At 40.4% G+C, this 25078-nt stretch overlaps 1 protein-coding gene across 2 annotated transcripts in view; it reads left to right on the top strand.

Moving 5' to 3' along the window:
* The window catches only part of March6 (membrane associated ring-CH-type finger 6), a 62905-nt gene that overhangs the window by 27495 nt on the left and 10332 nt on the right, over nt 1-25078 (top strand). For both annotated transcript variants that reach the window (XM_005356673.3, XM_013349748.2), the window contains exons 7-20: nt 3039-3228; nt 4964-5025; nt 5747-5779; nt 7396-7447; nt 8826-8884; nt 10898-10978; nt 11177-11245; nt 11328-11402; nt 12379-12513; nt 13692-13811; nt 13994-14094; nt 16356-16493; nt 18499-18700; nt 20264-20333. In XM_005356673.3, the coding sequence (XP_005356730.1) occupies nt 3039-3228; nt 4964-5025; nt 5747-5779; nt 7396-7447; nt 8826-8884; nt 10898-10978; nt 11177-11245; nt 11328-11402; nt 12379-12513; nt 13692-13811; nt 13994-14094; nt 16356-16493; nt 18499-18700; nt 20264-20333 (1387 nt within the window). The remainder of the gene's footprint in view (nt 1-3038; nt 3229-4963; nt 5026-5746; nt 5780-7395; nt 7448-8825; nt 8885-10897; nt 10979-11176; nt 11246-11327; nt 11403-12378; nt 12514-13691; nt 13812-13993; nt 14095-16355; nt 16494-18498; nt 18701-20263; nt 20334-25078) is intronic.

Below are 25078 nucleotides of genomic sequence, written 5' to 3'. Positions count from 1 at the left end.
CTCCTCTGGTGGCTCTATGGCAGCTCACTGACTCCGCCTTCTTCCTATCAGCATTCAGTTGTCTTCCCTGCCTAGCTCTATTCTACCCCTATCACAGGCCAAAGCAGTTTTCTCATTCATTAACCAATAAAAGCAACACATATACAGAAGGACTTCCCACACCAAGTTTGGGAGTTTAGGAGGGCTGTGGAAGTAAAAGAATGTTTCTCTGATTGCCTCCTAATGTTCTTGCTAGATTGGGCACAGTGCTAGAGAGAATATTAAAACACTCTTCCATTCTCTTTGCTTGGGTTAGCAGCTTAGCTTGGGCCTGGAAGGTAAGACTCTTCTTGTATATAACTGAGTGGTGGCTACACCTGTAATCTAGCACAGGAGGCAGATGGAGCTTGGTGGGTTCCAAGATAGCGAGGGCTACATAGGAGAGAGGCCCTGTCTCTAAACACAAAGGCATGCACTTCTTAAATCAGTTTCTGACATACTGCACTACATTGAGGAGTGTTCTACACCTATCACAGCTTTTTATGTGAAGCACCTTATCTTTTCTGCTATGTAGGAAGAATTTTATCAGTGACTTGGCCAGTCACATGGCACAGTAGGAAGACGTGCTTACCACCCACACCTGATTAGTTTGGAGTTCCCAGAAGCCACAGTGCATAGAGAAAAGTTGTCCCGTCACTTCCATACATGCTCTGTGGCATGTGCAGATGTGTATATGTGGACATGTGCGCACACAAAATTAAACTTAAAGAAGAAAAGAACTGTGTGCAGTTTTCTTATGAGTGACAATGACATGCTCACATACAAGGGTATTTGGCAGTCTGTTAATCTCCAGCACAGCAAGAGGTTTTTAGTATCTTGCCTGGTGGGAAATTGTAGGGCCAAGAATGTCACACAGTTAACTGCTCTGTGAAGTGAAAGGTTGACACTTCATATCCTTTTTTAGTGAAATAGTTGGTCACAAACTATTCATTAGTAACTAATCTTTGTTCCTATGATATGTTTTTTAACATGTAGATTGAGTTTATCAAGCCTATAGTCCTATTTACTATAGAGTACACCTTTTCCTTGGAAAATTATACGTAGATGAACGCAGTATCACAAGCCCTCTGTTCTGGGGATGGAACCTAGGGCCTTGAACATACTGGGCAAGCATTCTGGTCTCAAACTCACATTCTCCTCCTTCCCCAGAGTAGTGGGTACCATCATGCCCATGAGGTGGTGCTGTGAGAGAAGGTTAGAGTCAGCACTGCTGCCAGTCTGCCTCATATTTTGAAGCATTTAATGTAGTTTTGCTTTAGAATTTTCATTAAATCCAAGGGAATTGTTTTTTAAATAATTTATTTAAATTTATTTTATGTGTATTGATGTGAAGGTATAAGATTCTCTGGAACTGGAGTTACAGACAGTTGTGAGCTGCCATGTGGGTGCTAGGAATTAAACCCCAGGTCCTTTGGAAGAATAGCCAGTGTTCTTAATCACCAAGCCATCTCTCCAGCTCCAGGAATTGTGTTTTAACTTAAGGATTAAATATAGCCGGGCGATGGTGGCGCACGCCTTTAATCCCAGCACTCGGGAGGCAGAGGCAGGCTGATCTCTGTGAGTTCGAGACCAGCCTGGTCTACAGAGCTAGTTCCAGGACAGGTTCCAAAGCCACAGAGAAACCCTGTCTTGAAAAACCAAAAAAAAAAAAAAAAAAAAAAAGAATTAAATATAATTAATGTCTTTGTATTTGGTTGGTAACAGAATTTTGATTTTTTTTTTTTTTTTATTTTCTGGAATTGAGAATTGAGTCCAAGGCTTCACATAGGCTAGGTAACTACCCTCCCATTGAGCCACATCTTCAAGCCTTTTTATTTATTTATTTATTTATTTATTTATTTATTTATTTATTTATTTATTTATTTAGAGGCAAGAATCTGACCAAGTCCAACAGCAGGCCTCAAGCTTAATAATTCTCCTGCTTCAAATCTACCCTTTCCTTACAGCTGCTGGAACTACCACTCTGGACCACCATGCTTGGCTTGGTGTCCCAGAAGAAGAGCCAGAAGAAAATGCATTAGGAATTGATAAGGCCATATATGGAAAATCCTTGTCTTCAGCTCCAAATCAGTTACTTGTGTTAATAGCAGCAAATTAAGGTGTATATGTGTGTATACATATACATACATTTATTTAAGAATGTGTTTTCATGGGCTGGGGAGATGGTTCAGCGGTTAAGAGCATTGCCTGCTCTTCCAAAGGTCCTGAGTTCAATTCCCAGTAACCACACGGTGGTTCACAACCATCTGTAATGGGGTCTGGTGTCCTCTTCTGGCCTGCAGGCATACACACAGACAGAATATTGTATACATAATAAATAAATAAATAAATAATTTTAAAAAATGTGTTTTCATCCCTAAGGAAGTTAGACACATTAGTCATATTTATAAAAGATTATGGATGATGTGTTTAAGATAGCCAGATTTATAAGCCCATTTTTTATAATGCTTTTTTTCCTTACATGTGTGTATTTGTGTGCCCATGTTTACAAGTATGTGCTCATGTGTACAAGTGTATTTGTGCATGTGTCCTTGTTGTGCATGTGAAGGTCAGAAGACAATCTTTGGTGTAAGTTCTTCTCCTCTACCTTATTGGAGATAGACAGGGTCTTAGATTCTCTGCTAGCTGGTCCATGAACTTCCTTCCATGTTGGAGCACAGGATTGCAGATGCTCAGCTGTGCCCAGCTTTACATGAGTTCTGGAAATCCAGTCAGGTTCTCACATTGGTGTGGCAAGTGCCTTGTCCACAGAAGCCACCTCCCCGGCCCTGTAGTGCTTTCTGAAGTGTGTCCTCTGAAAAGTGAGTTCACATTCTTAGATACCAAGTTGGTCCTAAATGAGATACATTTTAAAGAGATGACTCTGAAAGGTACTTCTTTTTTCAACTTTAGTGGGGTTGTCTTGTTTACTGTTTTTTTCTTGCAGGGTAAAGTATGATTTGGAACTAGAGTAAAACTGAGCCAAGTAGGTGAATTCCTGGACGTTTCTTTCATTTTAGGCTCCTGTAGGAGGAAATGGTGCTGAAAACGCTGCTGCTGATCAGCCAGCTAACCCAGCAGGAGAGAATGCGGTGCTGGGTGAGAACCCTGATGCCCAGGATGGTCAAGCAGAAGAGGAAGAGGAGGACAATGAGGAGGAAGATGATGCGGGTGTGGAAGATGCTGCTGATGCCAACAATGGAGCCCAAGGTAGTGGCTGCTCCATGCCCTCACTCACTCTTGAGGACTCCCTCATTCTTAACTTGCACTGAAGACAGAGAGAGTGGTGTTTCATGTCTTATGATGGGCCAGAGCTGTTATGACCGATTTCTGTTTTTACAAGCTAGCAGTTACAGGTAGACATGTACATAAGTGTGCTTTCTGTGAAACAGAACATTTTGTGTATTACAGCCCTTTACACAGGACCTCTCTCCTCTCTCCCTTCTTTCCTCCCTCTCCATCTTTCCCTTTCTTTCTCTCTCCCTCTCTCTGTCCACTAGATGGATGGGGAAAAAATAGTCTTATGTCACCAGGTCTATGTTTTGAAGAAGGAACTTGGTCTAGAATTTCCTGGGGTATTTGTTTGTTGTGTATGTCTGTGTGTGTTTTCTTCTGCCTCCATGGGGTCACTGCACTTTTCAAATGAAGAAAACCCTGAAGTGTATACTGCAGGCCAGGTGCCACCTTTGGAATCATCTTTGCATTTTCTGTCAGTGGGAACTTTGGAATGTGCAATGAGATCCAGATCTGTGTTCCATTGTTAGCTCTTTGCCTGTCTTCTTGTGTTTTCATTGAGTCCACCTTGCTTATGCCTGTGTCCATTGTAACAGACACTTGAGACAACGTATCCAATTGTGAACAAAATGCCTGCCTGCATTCTGGGAGGTTCTGGGCTAGAGAAGAGGTAGATGTATTAAGTGTATATGGGTTGCTCTAAAGATATGTGTCTTAAATAAGGTTTCCCAGGAAGTTCAGAGTAAGGGACTTTTGGGCTGAGAACTGAAAAATAAGAAGAAACAAAATTCATAATGGGAGCAGTTGACTTTCCAAGGGAAAGATCCAAGGCTCTGAGACAACCTCTTTCGGGACTGCTGCCCAAGTGCTTGGCTGTCACCTGCCTGATTTAATCCCTGCCTGTTTTGCATACTGCTGCTACTGCTACTGCTGCTTCTCCTTCTCCTTTTCTGTTTCCTCCCCCTCCTCTTTTCTCCTCCTCCTCCTCCTCCTCCTCTTCTCTCTCTCTCTCTCTCTCTCTCTCTCTCTCTCTCTCTCTCTCTCTTTCTCTCTTTTTGAGACAGGAGCTCACTGTGTAGTCCAGGCTGGCCCAGAACTTGTAGATCGTCTGCTTCAGCCTCCCGAGTGGTAGGATTGCAGGCTTTGTACCACCTGATTTAGCTCTTACATTTTAAATTTATATATTTATTTATAATTATGTGTCTACATGTATGTCTGTGTGGGTTTGTATTTGTGTGTTTTGTGCCCATGGAGGCCAGAAGAGGGTGATCCCCTAGAACTGGAGTTCCAGGGAGTTGCGAGCCACCTGACATGAGTAGTAGTAGGAAGTAAATTGGGTCTATTAGAACAGTTTGAATTCTTAATCACTGACAGGCCTGAGTTTTGTTCTTTATCTTCTGCTGATTTGCTAATTCATTTGAAAGTTATCCCTTGACATCCTTCTTTTTCTTTAAATCTACCAGATTCATTTCTAACCCACAGCATTTAGATTTGTCTTTCATATAATCCTATTTATTAATTTTCTACCACAGTCTAGGATTGTCTTATTTTATGTACTATTTATAAGTTTGTATTTATTTGTAGAACTTATAGCCTAGTAAGTAAATTATGTTTGATAAAATTTTAAACATGGCTCAAGTTCTCAACCTATTGTAATTAAAAGTGGCTTTTATATCTGTCAGTAATCTTGGCTTTGCAATTGCATTTCCAGATGACATGAACTGGAATGCTCTGGAGTGGGACCGGGCTGCAGAAGAGCTTACTTGGGAAAGAGTAAGAACTTTTTCTGTCACATGTCCTTGTGTTGTAATCCTAAGGTGTATTTTGAAGTTTGGCATATTTAGCTATAAACACAAATTCATAGTTAAATTTGATGAAAACAGGTTAACCAGGATTTAATTTCTACAAAAACCAAGTGGTGCACAGCTGGGATGAAGACAGTGGCAGTAAAGTCTGTTTTCTGCCTTGAGTATAGGCCTTGCTCTACAGGGCCACTTTGACCTTAAATTGTGGAGTTGGTGAAAATTCAGTAAAATGAAATAGGAAAATAAAATTAATTCTATAATGAAGTTATGGCTGGTTCTCTCTAATGTAAGAAACTCAGAATGGGTGTTTTTTCTTTTTGTAGTGTTAGACATAAACCCATGGCCTTGGAGATGGTAGGCAAGCACTCTGTCATTGGGCTTCACCTACCAGCTCTTTGACACAGATTCAGGCTCTGTCTCAATAGCTGCCTTAGCTTCCCTAGTGTTAGGAACACAGACATACCTCTGTCTGCTCAGGATGGAAATTTCTAGAGGATATTTGCTATATGACCTAGGGTAAAAGGGGCCCAAAGTGTAATACTCAAATACACAGGGATTTTGTTTTGTTTTTAACCTATGACTGGTAGGTTTAGAAAACTGTTTAGTGACCCTGTTAGGAAAGCAGTCTTCCTGTAAGGAAAGAAGGTCCTACTGCATCTTAAATTGATGCTCATTATCTTTTATTTTAGATGCTTGGACTTGATGGATCACTAGTTTTTCTGGTAAGTGGAAGTATTGCTTTGATAGAATTAGGAGTCGTTTTTGTTATCCATTGACTCTTAAATTCTTGGAGTATGCTTTTTAAGCTAAACGTCAAAACAACCCTTTAGCTTTTGATTATTTGATATTTGAAAGCATATTTTTTGTATGTTGACAATACTAGAAATATTTAAATATTTAAAATGTTATTTAAGAACAAATTTGCTAAATATTTGAAAAAAATTCCAGAGTTAATAGCAGTTAAAAGAGCTTTTGTTTGAAGTTGGGTCTTACATGTTTTAATACCTGCACCGTTGAGAACAAAAAGCAGCCTTGTTTGTTTCACAGGTGAGAGGCACAGTCTTATCTGGAAGTCTGCTGTAGGAGTAGAGCTTACGTTTTCTTGTTTTATTTTATGGTTTTTAATTTTTAGGTTCTTTATTTACTTGTGTATGTGAAGGCCAGAGTCTTTCATGTGTTATCCCCTTCCACTGTGAGAGCTGGGATCAAACTCAGGTCATCAGGTTTCCAGCAAGCATTATACCCCAAAAGGCCACAAATCCCCCCCTCCCCCGTCCTTCCCCCATCTTTTGAGACAGGGTTTCTCTTTGTAGCTCCGGACCCTGTCCTGGAACTCGCACTGTAGACCATGAACTTACAAGCATCTGTCTGTTTCTACCTCCCAAGTGCTGGGCTTAAAGCCTGCACTGCCTGGTGCAAAAGCAACAACTTAAAAGTAGATAGCTGGAGCTGGAGATAAGGCTCATCAATTGAGAACACGCACTGCTCTTTCCAAGGACCCGAGTGGGGTCTTAGCTCCAGTGTCAGTTAACTTCCTTTAACTCCAGCTCTAGAGGATCCGATACTAACAGTTTGGGGCTCCGTAGTACCAGTACTAACGTGCACCTACTCCTATACAGACACAGACATACACACTACAGGATAATAGAGGCATGTCTTTAAAGGAGGGGTAGTTCTTTCCAGAAGTTTATTCTTTGAAGGAAACATGGTGTGTTTAGGTCATGTAAGGCACAATTGTCTGTTATTTGGGGTTAGGGCTTGTGTGCAGCAGCAGAACCACCACAGGTGGAGACATGGTGATAACAGGAAGCCCAGAGGAAGCATAGACTTGAGGGTTGCATGATCCAGTGGCCCAGCAATGTTATAAAAACCCAGATAATATCTGTCTATTGCTATTTACTCAGGTAACATCCTTTACCTCATTGGTATTTCATAAGAATGGCAGAAGTTGTTGAGGTCAAATAGGAAAGTCATTTGCAGCCTGACTTCATTCCTTATATAGTTTCAGGGGAATCAGAGGTAGAGGTGAATGAAATAGGATTCTGCTTTCAACAACGTTTTAAAGTTGATGAAGTTATCAAAATGTTCAGGGTATAGTGGTGTGAGCCTATAGTCCCAGCACTTGGGAGATAGAAGCAAGCAGATCTCTTGATCTGCGTTCAAAGCAAGCCTGGTCCACAGTGTGAGTTCCAGGACAGCCAGTACATTGAAAATCCCTGTCTCGAAAATAAAAAGAAAAAAAAGATCAGTGTTATTTTCATATTAGCTATGACTAAGTGAAATTGTTCAATTGAGCATGAGATATCATTGATTGATTTACTAATGCTTTCTCCTGTAGGAGCACGTGTTCTGGGTGGTGTCTTTAAACACATTGTTCATTCTTGTCTTTGGTAAGTTGTGCCTATGCGTTTAGTGTTTGTGGTATCATTATAGAAGTTTGACTTTCTAGGAGTCTTGTTGCGGGTTTTTGTCTTGTGATTTAGGAATATTAAGGAACATATAATGTGGATTTAGACCCCAGATACCTACTATATTCCCAGACTTTGACTCAGTGATTGAATCATTCTCTGCCCTGTTTATCTATTAGGGTGTTTATTATTACCATGGAGAAATGAGAATTTATTCAGAACAAACTGAAATTTGACTAGAAAGGATTCAGGAAAAGAGAAGCATAGCAATCTTTAATAAGAATTTAAGTGTACTTTGTGATTTAACTATAGTGTCGTCTAAAACTTACTAGAATTCATTGTTTATCAATAATCCATCATATTTGTAATCTTTAAGTTGTTCACTTAAATACCATTTTATAGTTGGTTTGTTGAATAAAATTCCAAATAATGTGCACACTTTACTGGGGAGCTGGAATACTCCTTTCGCTTCCTGCTTCACTCTGCTGTGACATTGTGTATTGTGCACCTATGATGACTTTTTGATGTTCTCAACCCTCATCCTCTGCCTACCATGTTTTCTAAACTGGAAGTCAAATTAAAGGGCCTGATTAGGTCAGGCTCAGTCATCTTTGACAAGGCTATTGGGCACATATTTTGACTTAGAGTTTGAGATAGGAAGAGGTATGTGACTTTATCCATTTCTGCCCCCTGGATTTTTTCATTTTTTGTTCACATCAAGAAAGAAATCTGTGGGATGATACTTTAGTGTCATGGGGCTTGTCCTTTCACCCAGTGACGTCACCAGTCCTGATTCAAACTCGGGCATTTTCAAGATCTTTCTTGTCTAGCTTTTCTATAGAGAAGAGTTCCTTTTCATTAGCAGGAACAATTCAGTTAGTGTGAAGTTGGTTCCCAGGAGATGCCAGGCAGGTGTCCTCTGAGTAGTTAGTGCAGAGGAAGGAGCTTGTGCACGAGTCCCTTCCCAGACATGAACTGGTTTTTTTCGTTGTTGTTGTTGTTGTTTTTTTTTTGTTTTGTTTTTTTTTCATGTTGCTGCCTTTTTCCTTTGTCTTTGGTATTTGGAACTTTGAATATTAAGAAGAGCTCACAGGTTTGGTTTCTATTGTCCCCATCAATTTTGGTCATTTGGGTGGTTGTTTTAGTTTTTAATGCTCATTTCAGCCCTTTTAAAATGCCAGTGACACCCTCTTCAGAGTGGTTTTGTGTCTTTATGACCTTGTTGTTTTATTGTGCCAGGTATAGTTTTTAGTTTTTCCTCCGAGAATTTTCTATTCTCAAAGAAGTCCCTGGTTCTTTTAGTGGAGATTATGTTAAGAGTGCTCATTGTTTTATTGATAAGTTTTCTCCTCCCTTTTAGCATTTTGTCCTTACCACATCGGTCATTTCTCCCTTGTTGGTTTGGGATTTGAGGAACATGTGAGTATAATACTTTCAGAATTTTACTTCTACTAATTATTCCCAAGTTTGTTATTTTCTAAAGAATATTTTATTTATTTTTGTTTTTTTGAGATAGGGTTTCTCTGGGTAGCCCTGGCTGTCTTAGAACTCAGTTTGTAGATCAGGCTGACCTCAACTCAGAGATCTGCCTGCTTCTGCCTCCCAAGTGCTGGGATTAAAGGTGTGCGCCACCACTACCCAGCTGGGAATATTTTATGTGTATACATGCTTTGCTGGCATGTATGTACATCATATGTTTTGTGTGACATTTTGATTGTGTTCTGACAAAGCTTGCTTGGAGTTGGAAGAGTTAGCCACTAGTCGACCAGAATTGACCACAGAGGTTTTGGAAGACTGAGGACAGATAGGAGAGGAAGTAGTAAGGCGGGGAGAAGGATCTGGCTCGCTGTTTGGAGAAAGGAAAGAGCAGGTAGGGAGGACTGGGGCTTCTCTACTTCTCTATCTTTCAGGCTTTTCCCTCAATATCCGACCCCTGCATTTTTATTGATAAAGAATAATTAGAGTATTCACACGTGTGTTTTGTTGGATCCCGTGGAACTGAGGTTATGGATGCTCATGAGCCATTGTACTGATGCTGAGAAGTGGACCCAGGTTTTCTGCAAGAGCAACAAGTGCTCTTAATATTGCTGAGCCATGTCTCCAGCCCAATAAGGACTATTTTCAAGAATTCACTTCTCAGTGCATCTTGTGCACAGGAACAGTTAGCCAGCACAGTCTTGTTCTTTCTGTTAAAAACTACACAGGAAGTAGCATACCAATATGCTAACCATTACAGGTAGGCTGTGAGTCTCACAGTATGGTGGTTCTGAGGCACACTGCAAGGCGTTTCTCATAGATTGCTTTTCCCTCACTTGATGAACTTGTGTGTCCTTTCTATCCCTTTGCTCAGGTGGTCCAAAGTGAATTTTGAAAGGTATCAGTATATTTATCAATTTTCAGAAAGGGAATAGAAGACTCTCTTGGGGTAATGGACTATAGTATTTTCTCAAGAGTTTGCTGATCTTTTACATTTTGTCATTTCCTAATGATGAATAGATATTTGGATAGATTCTTGCTTTCCTTTTTTTCTAAAACATTTTAATAGTTTAGACAAACACTCTAGTAACCTGGCGTCCACCAGCTCCTTAGCTGTAAAGGACGTTAATGTCTGACTCTGATAGCAATTAGATGTTAATGGCATTGCCCATGAACAATACATCTTTTCTACTAAGGGGCTACCACAGCTAGAGGCCCAGAAGATCCTTGGAGTATGGCTACTTTTATAGGTTCTGAGAATTTCTCTTCTAGGGAGGACCTGAGCAGGGTCTTTTGTTCTCTTTGTGTGTGAGTTCGGAGATCACTTTGGAAATGTTCCATTATCTGCTACTGCTCCAATACCTCTTACTGGTTGCTGATAAGAACCTAGAAGATTGAGATAAATAGTTTCAGCAGATACTGACTTTCTGAACTGTTTCTGCTTATTACCCGTAACTCAGGAAATGAAAAGATAGGAATGAGAAATGTTTGTCATTCTCCAAATTTTAGCTTTCTGCATGTTTCTAGGACAATTATAGAGAGTTAGAGAAACTTAAACAGTTACTTCTGGGGGTATGAGATGGTGTGGTCAGGATGTTGCCAGGCAAATGGGCAACTTGAGCAGCATGCTTGAGGTCAGCCCTTACCAAGTGCAACTTTGTGAGAATGAGGACTGACTGCTGAGAGTATGGTTTTATTGGGAGATTTCATTCGCTCTCTTATTTTGATTTTAAATAAAATGTTATTTGTTACTATTTCTTTAGTCTTTAGTAGTGTTTAGGTCTGTATATGAGACTCTGGTTTACAGATACTTTATAAAGGAGATTTTGATTTTTAAATTATAAATATCTTGAATTAACAGTTTACTTTTTATCATTCAGATCACTTAATATGCTTAAAAACTGGGTTAACAACCATGAGGGAAAGCTTTATTTTATTTATTTGTTTTATTTTCAGGTCCAAGCATCTCATTTTGAAGGTCTAATCACGACGATTGTTGGATATATACTTTTAGCAATAACACTGATAATTTGTCATGTATCCTTTAATGAGTCAGCTTGGAGTACAATGCTGTTCATACCAAGGAGTTCTCAGTCTTCATAAAGGTTAGTGTTTGTGAAGGGATGAGTGTAGGAAGAATTTGAAACAAATGAAATTTGTTATTACACCCATATAACCTGAAGAGTTTCTGTCTCCCACTCTCAAGTGTTCAGTCTCCTTGACTAGATGCTGCAGGCTTTGGCAACTCTTGTCAAATTTCATAGGTCTCGACGCTTGCTGGGAGTCTGCTATATTGTGGTTAAGGTAATCCAGTTGTAAATTAGAGCCCAAAGTGGTTTGTCCTCCATTTGGTTGATACTGATGACTTTATTTCTGTTTAATTAAGGTTTCTTTGTTAGTTGTGGTAGAAATTGGAGTCTTCCCTCTCATTTGTGGCTGGTGGCTGGATATTTGTTCTCTGGTGAGTTGAGCATCACTGTCATAGAAGACATTCCTTTTAAAGAAAATATTTGGTGATTTACTTATTCTTGGAATGTGACAATATTGAGTCTAAATGTCATTAGTTTGTCTTGTATTGTTTAATGTTTTATATGTATTTGAATGTCAGAGTATTTTAATTGGAGCTTTTATGATAACTATTGGAGAATTTTGTTAATGATTTTTCCCTCCTAAATTTTATACTAATGTTGCCCAGTTTTTAAAACTATGATACTAGATGTTAATGATTCCTAGTTTTGATTTTTTAAAATATGTAGAAAAGCTGCTTTGAGATTGACTTTTATTTCTTATTCTTTACTATTTAAAACGTCTTGTGAATGCAGACCTATAACTAAGAAATCAAGATTTTATATAAAGAGAATAGTTTTTTACTAGTAAAGGGCTGAAAGCCTAGGTCAGTTGGTAGAATGCTTGCCTAGGATACATGAAGTCCTGGGTTCAATCCCCAGCACCACATAAACTAAGTGTGATGGCGGTGTCTGTGATCGTAGCACTGAGGAGGAAGAGCCAGGAGGGTCAGGATTTCCAGGTTTCCTTCCGCATTATAGCAAGTTCTAGGCCAGCCTAAGATAATGAGACCCTATCATAGACAAAAAATGAACTAGTGAAACTAATTATTTATGCTTCATGTTTTTTAATTGCATTATTTGAGTATTTGCTCATGTGATGGTGAGAACACAGCTTGCAGTAGTCCACTTTCTTACCACGTGAGTCTCAGGGCTTTAACTCGAGTGCCTTTACCCACTGCCCATGCTCCAAGATTTTAAAGTATTATGTACTCTACATAGTTCCGTGGCTCTGTGAAATGGCATTAAGAGACCTGAAAACCAAAAACATTGACATTATGTACATATGGTGAACTTACTCTTAGTGGTGGAAGTACTAAGCATTGCAAATGTAGGTGGCACAGATCTCTAACCTGTTGTGTTTTGGCTCAGGAAATGTTTGATGCTACTCTGAAAGACAGAGAACTGAGCTTTCAGTCGGCTCCAGGAACTACGATGTTTCTGCATTGGCTGGTGGGAATGGTGTATGTGTTCTACTTTGCCTCCTTCATCCTGTTATTAAGAGAGGTAGGTCCTATAGGGATGTGTTGATGCTCTGTGTTTTTTAGATGGGCTTGGCTTTGACCACCAGTCAAAGGATGTTTTCTTGGTTTAGTTAAGACGTTTCCTAAACTAAACTAAACCATATTCTCTACTATTCTAAGAGGGAATAACTAATAGTAGAGTTTGGTTTGATTACTTTAAATTGACATTTATCTAAAACAGTTTTAAAAACGATCAAGGCTAGTTTAAAACCCAAGTTCTTACTTGATATGCATCATACTTACCCTCTGTTGTAAACTCCTAAAAGTGGTTGTGATAATAAATTGATGAAATCCCCAATAGAGGGTTTTTTTAATATTTATTTATTATGTATACAATATTCTGTCTGTGTGTATGCCTGCAGGCCAGAAGAGGGCACCAGACCCCATTACAGATGGTTGTGAGCCATCATGTGGTTGCTGGGAATTGAACTCAGGACCTTTGGAAGAGCAGACAATGCTCTTAACCTCTGAGCCATCTCTCCAGCCCCCAATAGAGGTTTTATAGGATTTAAAATATCAAAATATTTAGAAAATGACATTTGAAGTACAGAATTACAGTGAGGATTCTTTATGATCCCAGGTCAGTTGCTAGATGGGTACCTCCACAGATATTCTTCTAATTGGTTTAAAAATGAGAGGAGATTAGTGTTTCCTTAATATACATCTCAAGCTACAGATTCTGTGCTATAATAATGAGAAACAAAGGCACAGTTCCTCTTCTCCTCTGTCTTGGAAACGAGTAAATCCTTTGAACAGATTAGCTTACTCTGCTCAGATGGTGATAGAGGAGAAAGCCTACAAAGGCAGTGGGAATGAAGTCATAGAGGCTACATGTCATCTGTACTTTGTGAAAAGTTTGAGGAGGAATGGGGGTGGGTCTGCATCCTTCCCCTAAATCATAACAGTGTAATAACGTTCATGTTTTACCTCAGTGATCTAGATTTCTTGATAATTGTTCTCAGTGAGTGTTTTCTAGTTTATGACTAAAAGCATCAAAAGGTTATTAAAAGCACAGTAATTTGATAGAATTTCTGGCTGAGGAACTTCTCTTTTCATGACAGTTGTAAATTCTTTAGGATATTATTCTTCTGTTAGTGTTCATGTGCATAGCTAACATAATGATGTTATTGAGTATCTGTCACACTTTAAATATGCCTGCAGGTACTTCGACCTGGTGTCTTATGGTTTCTGAGAAATTTGAATGATCCAGATTTTAATCCAGTACAGGAAATGATCCATTTGCCCATTTACAGGCATCTCCGAAGATTTATCTTGTCAGTGGTGAGCAGGTCTTTTTATCTAAGCATACTACCTTTTTTTTTATACAGTGTTTTTGTTGTTTGTATTCTTTTAGATTGGGAGGGCTGGGAAGCATACTGACTATACTTGCCTAAACCCATGGGACATGCTTACCATGTAGTGTGCTGGACTCATAGTAAGGCTATGCCTCTTTCTTACTGCAGATTGTCTTTGGCTCCATTGTGCTTCTGATGCTCTGGCTTCCTATACGTATTATTAAGAGTCTCTTGCCTAATTTTCTTCCCTACAATGTCATGCTCTACAGGTAAGGATTTTGTTGTTTTTGTGGTTATTTGAGGGATTGAACTCAGTGCTAGTATATTAATGTTGATTGCCTTGACGGGTCACCAGTCTAGGGTTAGTAAACCCGTCTGGCAGGTCAGTTATTTCAGGGTCCCGGAGAGGCGCTATCTGTAAGATATGAGCTAGAAAAGAGGAAGGAGGCCAAGCTGGGATTCCTGTCGAAGCCTCAGTTTATTAGAGAAGGGGTACAACTTATATAGGGTATGGAGTTGGGGGTACAACTTATATAGGGTATGGAGTTGGGGGGTGGGCACAGGGGTCTGAGCTCTTGTCACGTGGTTCATGTTGGTCACGTGGTCCGTGTTGGTCACGTAGGCAGGAGGTTATCTTTGGTCAGGTCACTGTAGGCCAAGGAGTCATGAGTTGCCACACCTAGTTCCCTAGGTAGTTTGGAGTGTGAAGTGGGTTTTGCTAACAGATAGCTCTCCATTAACAGCCAATTTGGGTGTGGGGTAGGCTCTGTCAATAGAACGATTCCTAACATAATTAGGGGTGAGGTTCTCTGCAGACTCCCCTAGGGTGATGGTTTCTGCAATGATTTTAGGAGAAAATTGGCTCCTAACATATTAACCAAGTAGCATACCACTGAGTGGTATCCCCAAACCCTATAGATACATTTTTAAAACTTAGAAAAGCTGTAATGATATATCACTGTTGGAAATTTAATATTCAGATTACGTTGAGCCTTTTATGTGAGAGTTCCATTTTGCCATAGTCTTAGTCACATACATGTTAGTAGTTACATTTTTCAAAGGAAGACTTGTTTTTGCATTTATTTAGAACATTTTACCACACTTAATGAGAATTAGTAGCTTTGTTTTTCTTTGTGTGCACCTTTAACTATGAACTAAGACTCAAGGCTTTCATCCTTTTGGATTTAAACTTTCTAGTGACTTCATTACCCCATGACCTCAAGCTATGGGAATGAGATTGCTTCCTCAAATTCACTTCTGTCCTTTTAAGTCTTGTCAGTTCCAGGCCCTTAAGACCTTGCACTAAACCAACTCATTTACCACTCAGTAGCTTCGTTTCCGTCTCCCTTTGTTCTCCATTTATAGCCCACCCCTATCCCTGCTGTCCCTAGATTTTCTGAAAGTTTGGTTATTTTATTCCCCTGTTAAAAAGTTGTCAGTAGTTTCTCCATAGTAGAATAAAGGCTTTATTTAAAACAGATAAAATATATAGTATGCTTAATAATCATTGCTGCTCTAGGGAAAAGCAGAGAAAAGAATAGCAAATGTCCAGGATGGGGCTTTAATTTAGAAGGAGTAACTGATAAGTCTGAGGTGACAGTTGAGGAAAGCCCTGACGGGAGGTGAGGAAGGGCTGTTGAACCAACCATATGGATCCCTTGAGACGGAGTCAGGTGGGCACAGTAGCACACAGGCCTATTTGATAGGCTAGTTTGGCTAAGAAAGAGAAATCAAAGTAGCTGGCTGTGAAGTCAGAGAAGTCCTTGAAGCCAGTTCTTTGAGCTTCTTTGGAGGCTGTAATAAGCACTTTGGCTATGAGGCTCACTCTGGCTCCTCAGTGATAAGACATAGAGTAGGGATGATCAGGTTAGAAGCAGGAGGGTAGCCGGAGTATAATGTGGTGATCTCAGTGGAGATGGGAAGGGGATGGATGAAGGAGGTAGCGATGGAAGCTAAGAAGCAGAGTCAAAGGAGTCTAGCAGTGTGCACGTGAGGTGTAAAGAAGGAAGTCAGAAATCAGAAGTTCTGTTGTTAGCGTGAGAAAGTAAGGTGGAGGTGAGCGTGGGAAGAGGTTAACAACGGTTCGGTTAGATGCTTGTTCTCAGCGTGGTAATGCACATCAGCGTGGAGCACCCAGTTCCACTGTGGGTGTACAAGTTAGCAGTCGGGAGGAATGTCAGGAGTAGGTGACGGTGGCATTCAAGCCAATGAGTCACAGCTGCACAAGGAGGACAGAACTGGGCCCTCATATTTCTAGCTGGTTTGGAAGTTGTTGAGGAAGACGTCAGGAAAAAGGGTGAGCAGCTCTGTAACATGTTACTCTCATAGTGCAAGTGAGCACTGTGGCATGATCATTGGTGGACACCAAGGGACCAGGAACAGCTTTGGTGGAGTCTCACTGAGTTGAAGAGAGAGTGGGAGAAAAGCAATAAAAACAATGGGTTCATTTGGCTTGGAGACCTGTTTAATTAGATGTTTTGTAAGTTAAAATGGAAGTAGGACTCATGTCGTAAACCTGTAACTGTTGCAGTGATGCTCCAGTGAGTGAGCTGTCCCTTGAGCTGCTCCTGCTGCAGGTCGTCTTGCCAGCATTGCTGGAGCAGGGACACACGAGGCAGTGGCTGAAGGGGCTTGTGCGTGCATGGACCGTTACTGCGGGATACTTGCTGTGAGTATGGCAGCTGACTCCATGTGTGTTGTCTGTCCTCATAACTTTTCTTTTTTCCATTTTGAGACATTCTTACCCAAGCTATAACCCTAGAGTCCCTATGCCCTAGTCTCCTTAGTGCTGAGAGCACATTTGCCACCATGGCCTATATTGTTTTATAACCTTTCTGAAAGAAGTGTGTTCTATGTTCCAATCAATAAAAAGTAGTTTTAGAGGCCAGAGAGATGACTCAGCAGTAACAGTTCTTGCTGTTCTTCCAGAGAACCCAATTCATTCCCCAGAACTAGTGTTAGGCTACTCATAACTGTTAGTGAGTCCACCTCTGGGAATCTGGTACCTTTTCTGGCCCTGTGGGCACCTACACACATGTGGCATACATACACATATGTACATAATAAAACCCTAGGTTTAATATGAAACAGTGGAGTGCTGTCTGCAGGTTGCCCTTTCAAGGAGGGTGTGTGCACACTGTCCCCTGTGATGCAGGCTCACTGCTGCACCTTTTGTGCTGTAGATGTGGCAGACAAAGGGTATTGGGGCCAGGCCAGCACAGTTAGACTACATGGTGTGCTTATGTAGGGATGCGACAGTTCCATCCACACACATTAACCTAAAAGTTAAAAAATGCAGTGTATTTAAAGACAAACTGGCTTACTGTGTTTTAGGGATTCTAACCAGGTAAAGTTTTCTAAGGTTTGATTTTTTTGTTTGTTTGTTACTTAGTTACTTTTTATGCTGCTGTGATAAAATACTCAACAGAAGCAGTTTAAGGGAGTGTGTTTGTTTTGGCTTACATTTTGAGGGTATAATCCATTGTGGTGGGGTAGTCTTGGCAGCAGGAGCTTGAGGCATTTGCTCTTGTGTTTGCATTCAGGAAGTAGAGAGAAAGAAATGCTAGTGTACGGCTAGCTTTCCTAATTTATTCTGTTCGAGATCCTTGGCCTGCCCAGTGAATGGTATCATCCACTTTTAGGATGGGTTTTTCCCCCCTTAGCCTAATATAGACATTCTCTCACTGGCATTCCAGAAGCCTCTCTCCTAGGTTCTGTCTTTAGTTAGGGTTCCTGTTGCTGTGATAAAGCACCATGACCAAAAGCAACTTTGGGAAGAGAGGGTTTATTTCATCTTACACTTCCAGGTAGCAGTCCATCACTGAGGAAAGTCAGGGTAAGAACTCAAGACAGGAATCTGTAGACAAGAAGGATACAGAGTCCGTAAAGGAATGGTGTTTACTGTCTTGATTCTTAAGGCTTTATTATCCTGTTCCTTATATTCCTCTCTCCCTCAAACCACCTACTCATGGATGGCACCTACTCCCTCCTACATCAATCATGAATTACGAATATGCACTATAGGCTTATGCACAGACCAGTCTGGTGGGGGCATATTCTTAATTTATTATGTTCCCTCTTACCAGATGACTGTAGCCTGTGTCAAGTTGTTATAAAACTGGTCAACACTATTGACTCTAGATCTTGTCAGGTTGATGATCAGGGTTAACCCCCACAGCCATTTGTATTTATTCATCTGCGTTTATTGAATTTATAAGATAGGGGAGTTTCTGTGAAATAGTTGGCATACTGTGGTAAAATTACTGTGTGGTGTAGACTTGGTTATATTTGATTAAACACCACCCTTCCCCAGTGCTACTCTTGTCTGAAGTGATTTGTAGCTTATACAGGAGACACAGCAATCATTTGAAAAGAAGAAAAGTTTTTCACTCTGTGGAGCCTAATGCCAACTGTCAGTGTTTTCCTCTAAGTAACTGGTTTCTTCCCAGGTGTTGAGTGAAGAAACAAAATAGGTTGAATTTGTGGAGTGTCCCACAAGCTAGCTAACATAGTTTAGGGTTTACTTTGAAGCAGACACCAGCATTTAGTCTAGATAGCAGGAGTAATGCTCTATATGGAATCCACATACATGTTTTCTATTCTTTAAGAAAATACATTATGCTTGTCATTGTCACTCTGACCTGAAATGAGGCTCACTGGTGTAACTTGTATAGGGACCTACATTCCTACTTACTGGGAGACCAGGAAGAAAACGAGAACAGTGCAAATCAGCAGGTCAACAATAACCAGCCTGCTCGAAACAACAATGCTATTCCACCTGGGGAGGGTCTGCATGCGGCCCACCAAGCCATACTCCAGCAGGGAGGACCTGTTGGCTTTCAGCCTTACCGACGGCCTTTCAATTTCCCACTCAGGGTAAGTCTATACAGCCTGACTTCTGTAAATTAATCTTTTCTTTCAATTTTCTACTGAGAATTAATACTGTTAAAATATGGTTATTGAAAACAAACCTGTTTTTATTATATTCATTATATAGCTTAAATGTTCAAAATCAGATTTTGGAGATGGACACTGTGTGAAATTAGAATCCCATGGACTTAGCTCTTACTGTTTGAGAAAAAGAGACTGTAAATTAGAAGAAGCTAGCATGATGGGTAACATTTCAGGTCTGTGTGTCAGGAACTGTAATGACATGTTAGTGTTTGTCTCTGGTTTAATCACCACTCACAGCTATTGATCAGAACAGAACTGTGTTCCTGAGTACGAAGCACAGTACAGTGAGCATGGAGCAAGCGTGTGTGGCCTTCAAGGCTCTTCACTCTGACTCCTGCCCATCCCAGACTGTTGAATGTCACAGCTTTCCTGGTCCCTCACCTCTCCTCTGCATATGCTGTCTCCTAAATACAGTTGTCTGCAGTTCCAGGTTACCATGTCCAGTGTTTGCTTAAGGACCTGCTATATGTCAGATGTGGGCAGTCATCTCATGTTGATAGATAATGAAAGTGAAAATTAGCTTGGCTAAAAATATGCCTGATTCATGGTCTTGAAGCTAGCAGTCATTCTGTGATTCAAAGTCTTGACAGAAATTTATCCTGATGATTAGTGCCATTTACATGCAGTTTGTTATATTTCAAATCCCTGTTCTTATTTTTCAATTACCTGTGGGTCATATGTAGCCATTGCCTAAGCACACCTTGAGTGTCTGTGATATTTTTGATCTGTGTTAGGGTTATAGTGATCATGCATGCTGTCTTTGCCCTGAAACCACTTTCAGACTACTTTGGGAGATTACAAAGCAAAACCAAAGAGTAGCAAATTTGAGTTCTCAGCATAGATGTTTCCTGAGGGCACTGTTGGACAGTGGCCACTGGTTTGTAGTACAAACCAATGCAGAAAACTTCATGTAGGAGGTGGTACCTAACCTGTCTTTAATGCTAAGAGGACAAGTAGATCAAAAAAAGTAGGAAGGACAGTCCAACCATATGCGAGGAAAGGGCACATGGGGCGTGTCAAGCTTGGAACTGCGGGTAACTGGTTGTGATTTAGAGGATGGGGGTGTATGCAGAGGAGAGATGAGAGACAAAAGAAACTGACAGACAGGACTCTGGACTGGGCAGCAGCCAAGTGGAGAGTCTTGAATATCATGTATACACTAGTTGTCACTCATGACAAAAGCACAGGTGCAGGCTGCCTCCTCCCCCAAAAGCACATGTGCAGGCTGCCCCCTCCCCCAAAAGCACAGGTGCAGGCTGCCTCCTCCCCCAAAAGCACAGGTGCAGGCTGCCTCCTCCCCCAAAAGCACAGGTGCAGGCTGCCTCCTCCCTTTGTTCTTTCTCTCCTCAGTTCTGTGATTATTAGGCAATGTGTCCCTGTGCCCAGTAGCATGCTTTTATAGAGGGAGTTATGTGAATGCTTTGAAGAGTATCAGAATCCAGTGAGGACATGTGAACCACTTACGGACTTTGTTTTTTCTTACAGATATTTCTTTTGATTGTCTTCATGTGCATAACACTACTAATTGCCAGCCTCATTTGCCTTACTTTACCAGGTATGAGATTATCCTAGACTCAGCTATTAAATGTTAAGATTCTTTTCTCAAAACAGGTTGTATCTTATAGAGAAGAGATTTATCATCAAATAGAAGCTGGAAATAGACCTAATGTTTGGTTTACAGGCTATTGATCCTTTAGGGATACTTCATCCTGTTGGACTTCATAGAGCATAGAGCATAGGTTCACAAGTTCCAGAAACAGTTATTGTAGTAGGAAGCCACTTGTTCATTCCTAGCTGCCCAGACTTGAAATAACCACACAGAAACTGTATTAATTAAATCAGTGCTTGGCCAATCACTTTAGGGCATTGCTAGCTAGCTCTTGCATCTAGAATTAACCCATTTCCATTATTTTATCTTTTACCATGAGACTTGTGGCCTACCTGCAAGGTTCCAGCTGGTGACTCCATGGCTTCTTCTTGACTCTGCTCTCTTTCTCCCAACATTCAGTTTAGTTTTCCCCGCCTTCTTCTGTTCTGCCCTGCCAGGCAGGCCCAAGACAGGTTCTTTATTAACCAATAGTATTCACAGCATACAGAGGGGAATTCCACATCACCTTCCTCTTTCTGTCTAAATAAAAAGGTTTTAACATAGTAAAATTACAAATAACAAAACAGGTATCAAACAAGAGTTACAGTTACAATAATTGTCTACTTTATCTTTTATCATAACTAAGGAAATCTATGATTATAACTATTTTTTTTTTTTTTTGAGACAGGGTTTCTCTGTGGTTTTGGAGCCTGTCCTGGAACTAGCTCTTGTAGACCAGGCTGGTCTCGAACTCACAGAGATCCGCCTGCCTCTGCCTCCCGAGTGCTGGGATTAAAGGCGTGTGCCACCACTGCCCGGCGATTATAACTATTTTTGAACTCCCTTAAAGACTCCAGAAGGCTATAATATTACCTAAGTAAACAGGAAGTGCATTGTAAGTAACTTCCAAAACTCTAGAATTGACAGAGACATTTTGCTACCTGGACAGTCACCCAAAGTTTTTCTGTACCATTGTGGTATCCATCTTTAGCCTACAGGCCCACAATATCTGGCAGACTTTCCCATGAAGCATGAAATTTCAAAGACAGTTACACAGTTTGTCTTCTGTGTTCTGCAGAATGTCTGGCAGACTCTTTTATGAAGCAGGAACTCTGAAGGACTGTTTCACCTTCTCTAGACAACTTCAGCAGTCATTTCTCTGTGGGTCCTGCATGTCCAGTTCATCAAGCAGTCCAGGCAAGAGCAGTTTCTTGGCCACATAGCTAGCAAACTCCATAAGGAGCCTCTTCGATGCCCATCTTCCTCTTAAATTAATTGGTGCTGCCAGGAGCATATGTGTCTCATTGTCATGAAAAGTCCTAAGTTATTAAAACATTTTAAATGCCATATTCTGGAAGTTACTTACAATGCACTTCCTGTTTACGTAGGTAATATTGTATCCTTCTGTAGTCTTTGATGGAGTTGAAAAATAATTATAATCATAGATTTCCATTTAAATGCTTGGCCTCCTGAAAGAGCAAGAGTTTGTTCTAGCAGCATGGCCCAGGAAGCTGCTGTTTAAACCATGCAGGATTTTTTTTTCTGCTACTGCTGAGTCAGGAAGACCTCTTTTAAAGGAGCTGTGGCCAGCAAACAGAAATCTAACTGAAATATATCTCTGTATATCTAGAAAACCTAATGTGACTACAAGCTTAACTATTATAGATGATTATCTATTAACCTATATTTCTTAATTATATAGTATATTTCTAAATGAACTGCACAAACATCATACCTTAATCAAAAACAGAAATATACATATAACAAAATTGTTCTTAAATTTGTGTCAATAAACCAAGATCTCTACCGATGCAAAGTATTGAGCTCTATATCATGTCCTCCTTTAAATGTAAACAAACATTTATAAACAATATTTGGGAATTTGGGCGTAATTCTCTCCAAACTGCTTCCTGCTTTTTGTTGGGGTGAGGTAATTTTTGGGGGTGTTCATGGCAACCTTTTGGGGGGGTCTTGGTCCATCAAACCACATTAGTCTAGAAGGATTCCACAGGTTCTCATCCTTTGTGGAAACAAAAGCAGAACCTCTTTTTCAAAGCAACATATCCTTAGACCCATGTTTTGAAGTCAAGAAAACTTTTAAGTATATATCTTGGTTTAGCTTAGCAGCCCGTACGATGAAATGTCTCTCTGTATTTAGTTTCTTCACAGTAAAAAAATTCAAATAAAACACAATAATATATGTAATCAAGACTCTCTGTGTATTTTCCATCTTTATGTGGCTTATTTTTCTTTTCTTTAAAACAATTTACTTCTTTTTATAACTCTCTATACTCTTTTTCTTCCCTCTCCCAAGCCTATGTACATTTATCCAACACTGTGACCCATTTAGAGGTCTTTTTTATCTGAATCTGTTTTTATTATGTATCTGTAATTATTTTCTGACCAGAAGCACCTTTTCTTTTTTTAATGCTAAGTGGGCGTGGCTCGGGCCAACACAGCCCTGCCTGCTTGCTCTGCTCAGTCTAACATGGCAGATGCATGTCCATTGCCTCTGAGAGCCATGTACATTGCTGTATTTTTAGGCATAGAGCAGGTCTATGTTGCTATTAAGTAGGTTGTAGCACTCTGCTCACAAACTACATTTAAATGCTTGGGCTACCTAAAGAGCAAGAGTTTGTTCTAGCAGAATGGCCCAGGAAGCTGCTGTTTTAAACCATGCAGGATATTTTTTTATGCTACTGCTGAGTCAGGAAGACCTCTCTTAAGGAGTTGTGGCCAGCAAACAGAGCCCATCTGGGGGAAAAATATGGCTAAACTTTGTTTTGTAGTATCTAGAATTTCTTTCCAAATCCTCTCAGGTTTTATGTGGATTTAGCTAGCACACCATGTTGTTGTTGGAGGCCAATTGTTTATTCCCAGCTGCCCAGATCCCTGAAATAATCACTCATAAACTATATTATTTAAATCACTGCTTGACCAAACACTTAAGCATATTGCTAGCTAGCTCTATAATTAACCCATTTCCATTATTTTATATTTTACCATGAGGCTTGTGTCCTACTGGCAAGTTTCCAGCTGGTGGCTTGTGTTTTTCTCCTCTGGTGGCTCCATGGCTCCTTAGACTCCATGGAGTCTAGTTGACTCCGCCTTCTTTCTCCCAGCATTCAGTTTAGTTTTCCTCACCTACCTCTATTCTGCCCTGCCAGGCCCAAGACAGATTGTTTATTAACCAATGGTATTTACAACATACAGAGGGGAAGCACACATCACGTTATGGGTTTATTCCAGAGGATGGCATTACAGCCTTTCAGTTTTCATGGTCCCCACACTGTGGGTTTTCAAAGTCATTTGTAAGATTTAAGACATTTTTCCCAGTCAGTATGTAAATAACTTTAAAAGTTAGACTGTTTCCTCTACTCTGGGATTCATAAATGTTGTTCTTCTCTGGCATTAATTGTTAGAAATTTCAACAAAACAGTATTTCTTCATCTAACAAGTGAGCTGCTCTGGTTGGATACAGTAGCTTGTTGTCCTCTCCAGAGGATCAATCAGCCTTCAGTGGGATGGAGTGTACAAAGCCAGTGACAAATCATAGGAGAGTTTGTCCTCTTGCTTATGCCCCGTCAGGACATTCCAAATCGTGCTGATAGTTGTTATCCACTAAATGGTACATTGAGTAAGTCTTGATTGTAGTACTCACTTAATAATTTATATGTCAAATTTGCTTTAAAATTTGTTCCTTGAGTTGTTAAAAGTTTGGGAAAGAACAACTAGGGACATTAAAATTACTTTAAAGCAAAGTTTCTAAAAAAATTTTACCTTCATTTGGTTAAAAAAGACATTTTACTATTTCTCCATGGAGACTTTAAAAAGATTTTTATTGATTCTTTGAGAACTTTGTTTTGGTTTTTCGAGATAGGGTTTCTCTGTAGCTCTAGCTATTCTGAAACTTGCTTTGTAGACCAGACTGCCTCTGCCTCCCAAGTACTGGGATTAAAGGCTTGTGCCACCACTGCCCAACACTACACAGTGGTCAGCCTGCCAGGTGCCACTACCCTTAACGAAAACAGATTCTTCCCTAGCAGCCTCAGCTGTTTCTTAGGGGTAGGGCTCATGCCCTTCTTCCTACTCCATGCTAGAAGTTGATTGGCTTGATCTTGTTGAGATCATGTGCAGTTTGTTGGTGAGTGCAGTGGTCCTGTTGTCCTGTGTTGACATTTTCTGTTCCCTCTTCCTCAATGAACTCTGACCCTTGGGGAATGGCACGGAAATGCATGAGTGATACAAATGTCCTCTTGGCTAATACTTGAAGACTTCTGACCTTGTAAGACTTTAAGCATCCCTGTCCTTAGATGTCCTTAGACTTAGTATTAGGAAGGCAGTACATAATAAAACACCAGAGATCTTGTTCCTCTCTCAAGCTTTATTGAGAACAAGTTATGTACATACAGTTAAGGAATTCTATAAGATATAATTGAGCAGTTGACTATATGATGGTACCGTGGAGTTTATTCCAAACCTCTCTTCGCTGCACCTGTGCCTCAAACTTAAGATCCCAGCACTCAGGAAGTTGAGGCAGGAAAATTGCTTTTGAGTTTGAGACCATCTTTGACTATAGTGTCAAACGCTGTCTCAAAACAAAGGAAAGCCGGGCGGTGGTGGCGCACGCCTTTAATCCCAGCACTCGGGAGGCAGAGACAGGCAGATCTCTGTGAGTTCAAGACCAGCCTGGTCTACAGAGCTAGTTCCAG

The sequence above is a fragment of the Microtus ochrogaster genome, chromosome 19 (genome assembly GCF_000317375.1).
Source record: "Microtus ochrogaster isolate Prairie Vole_2 chromosome 19, MicOch1.0, whole genome shotgun sequence".
NCBI lineage: Eukaryota > Metazoa > Chordata > Mammalia > Rodentia > Cricetidae > Microtus > Microtus ochrogaster.
Note: the sequence above shows the minus strand (reverse complement) of the source record. Positions and strands in the feature narration are given on the sequence as shown.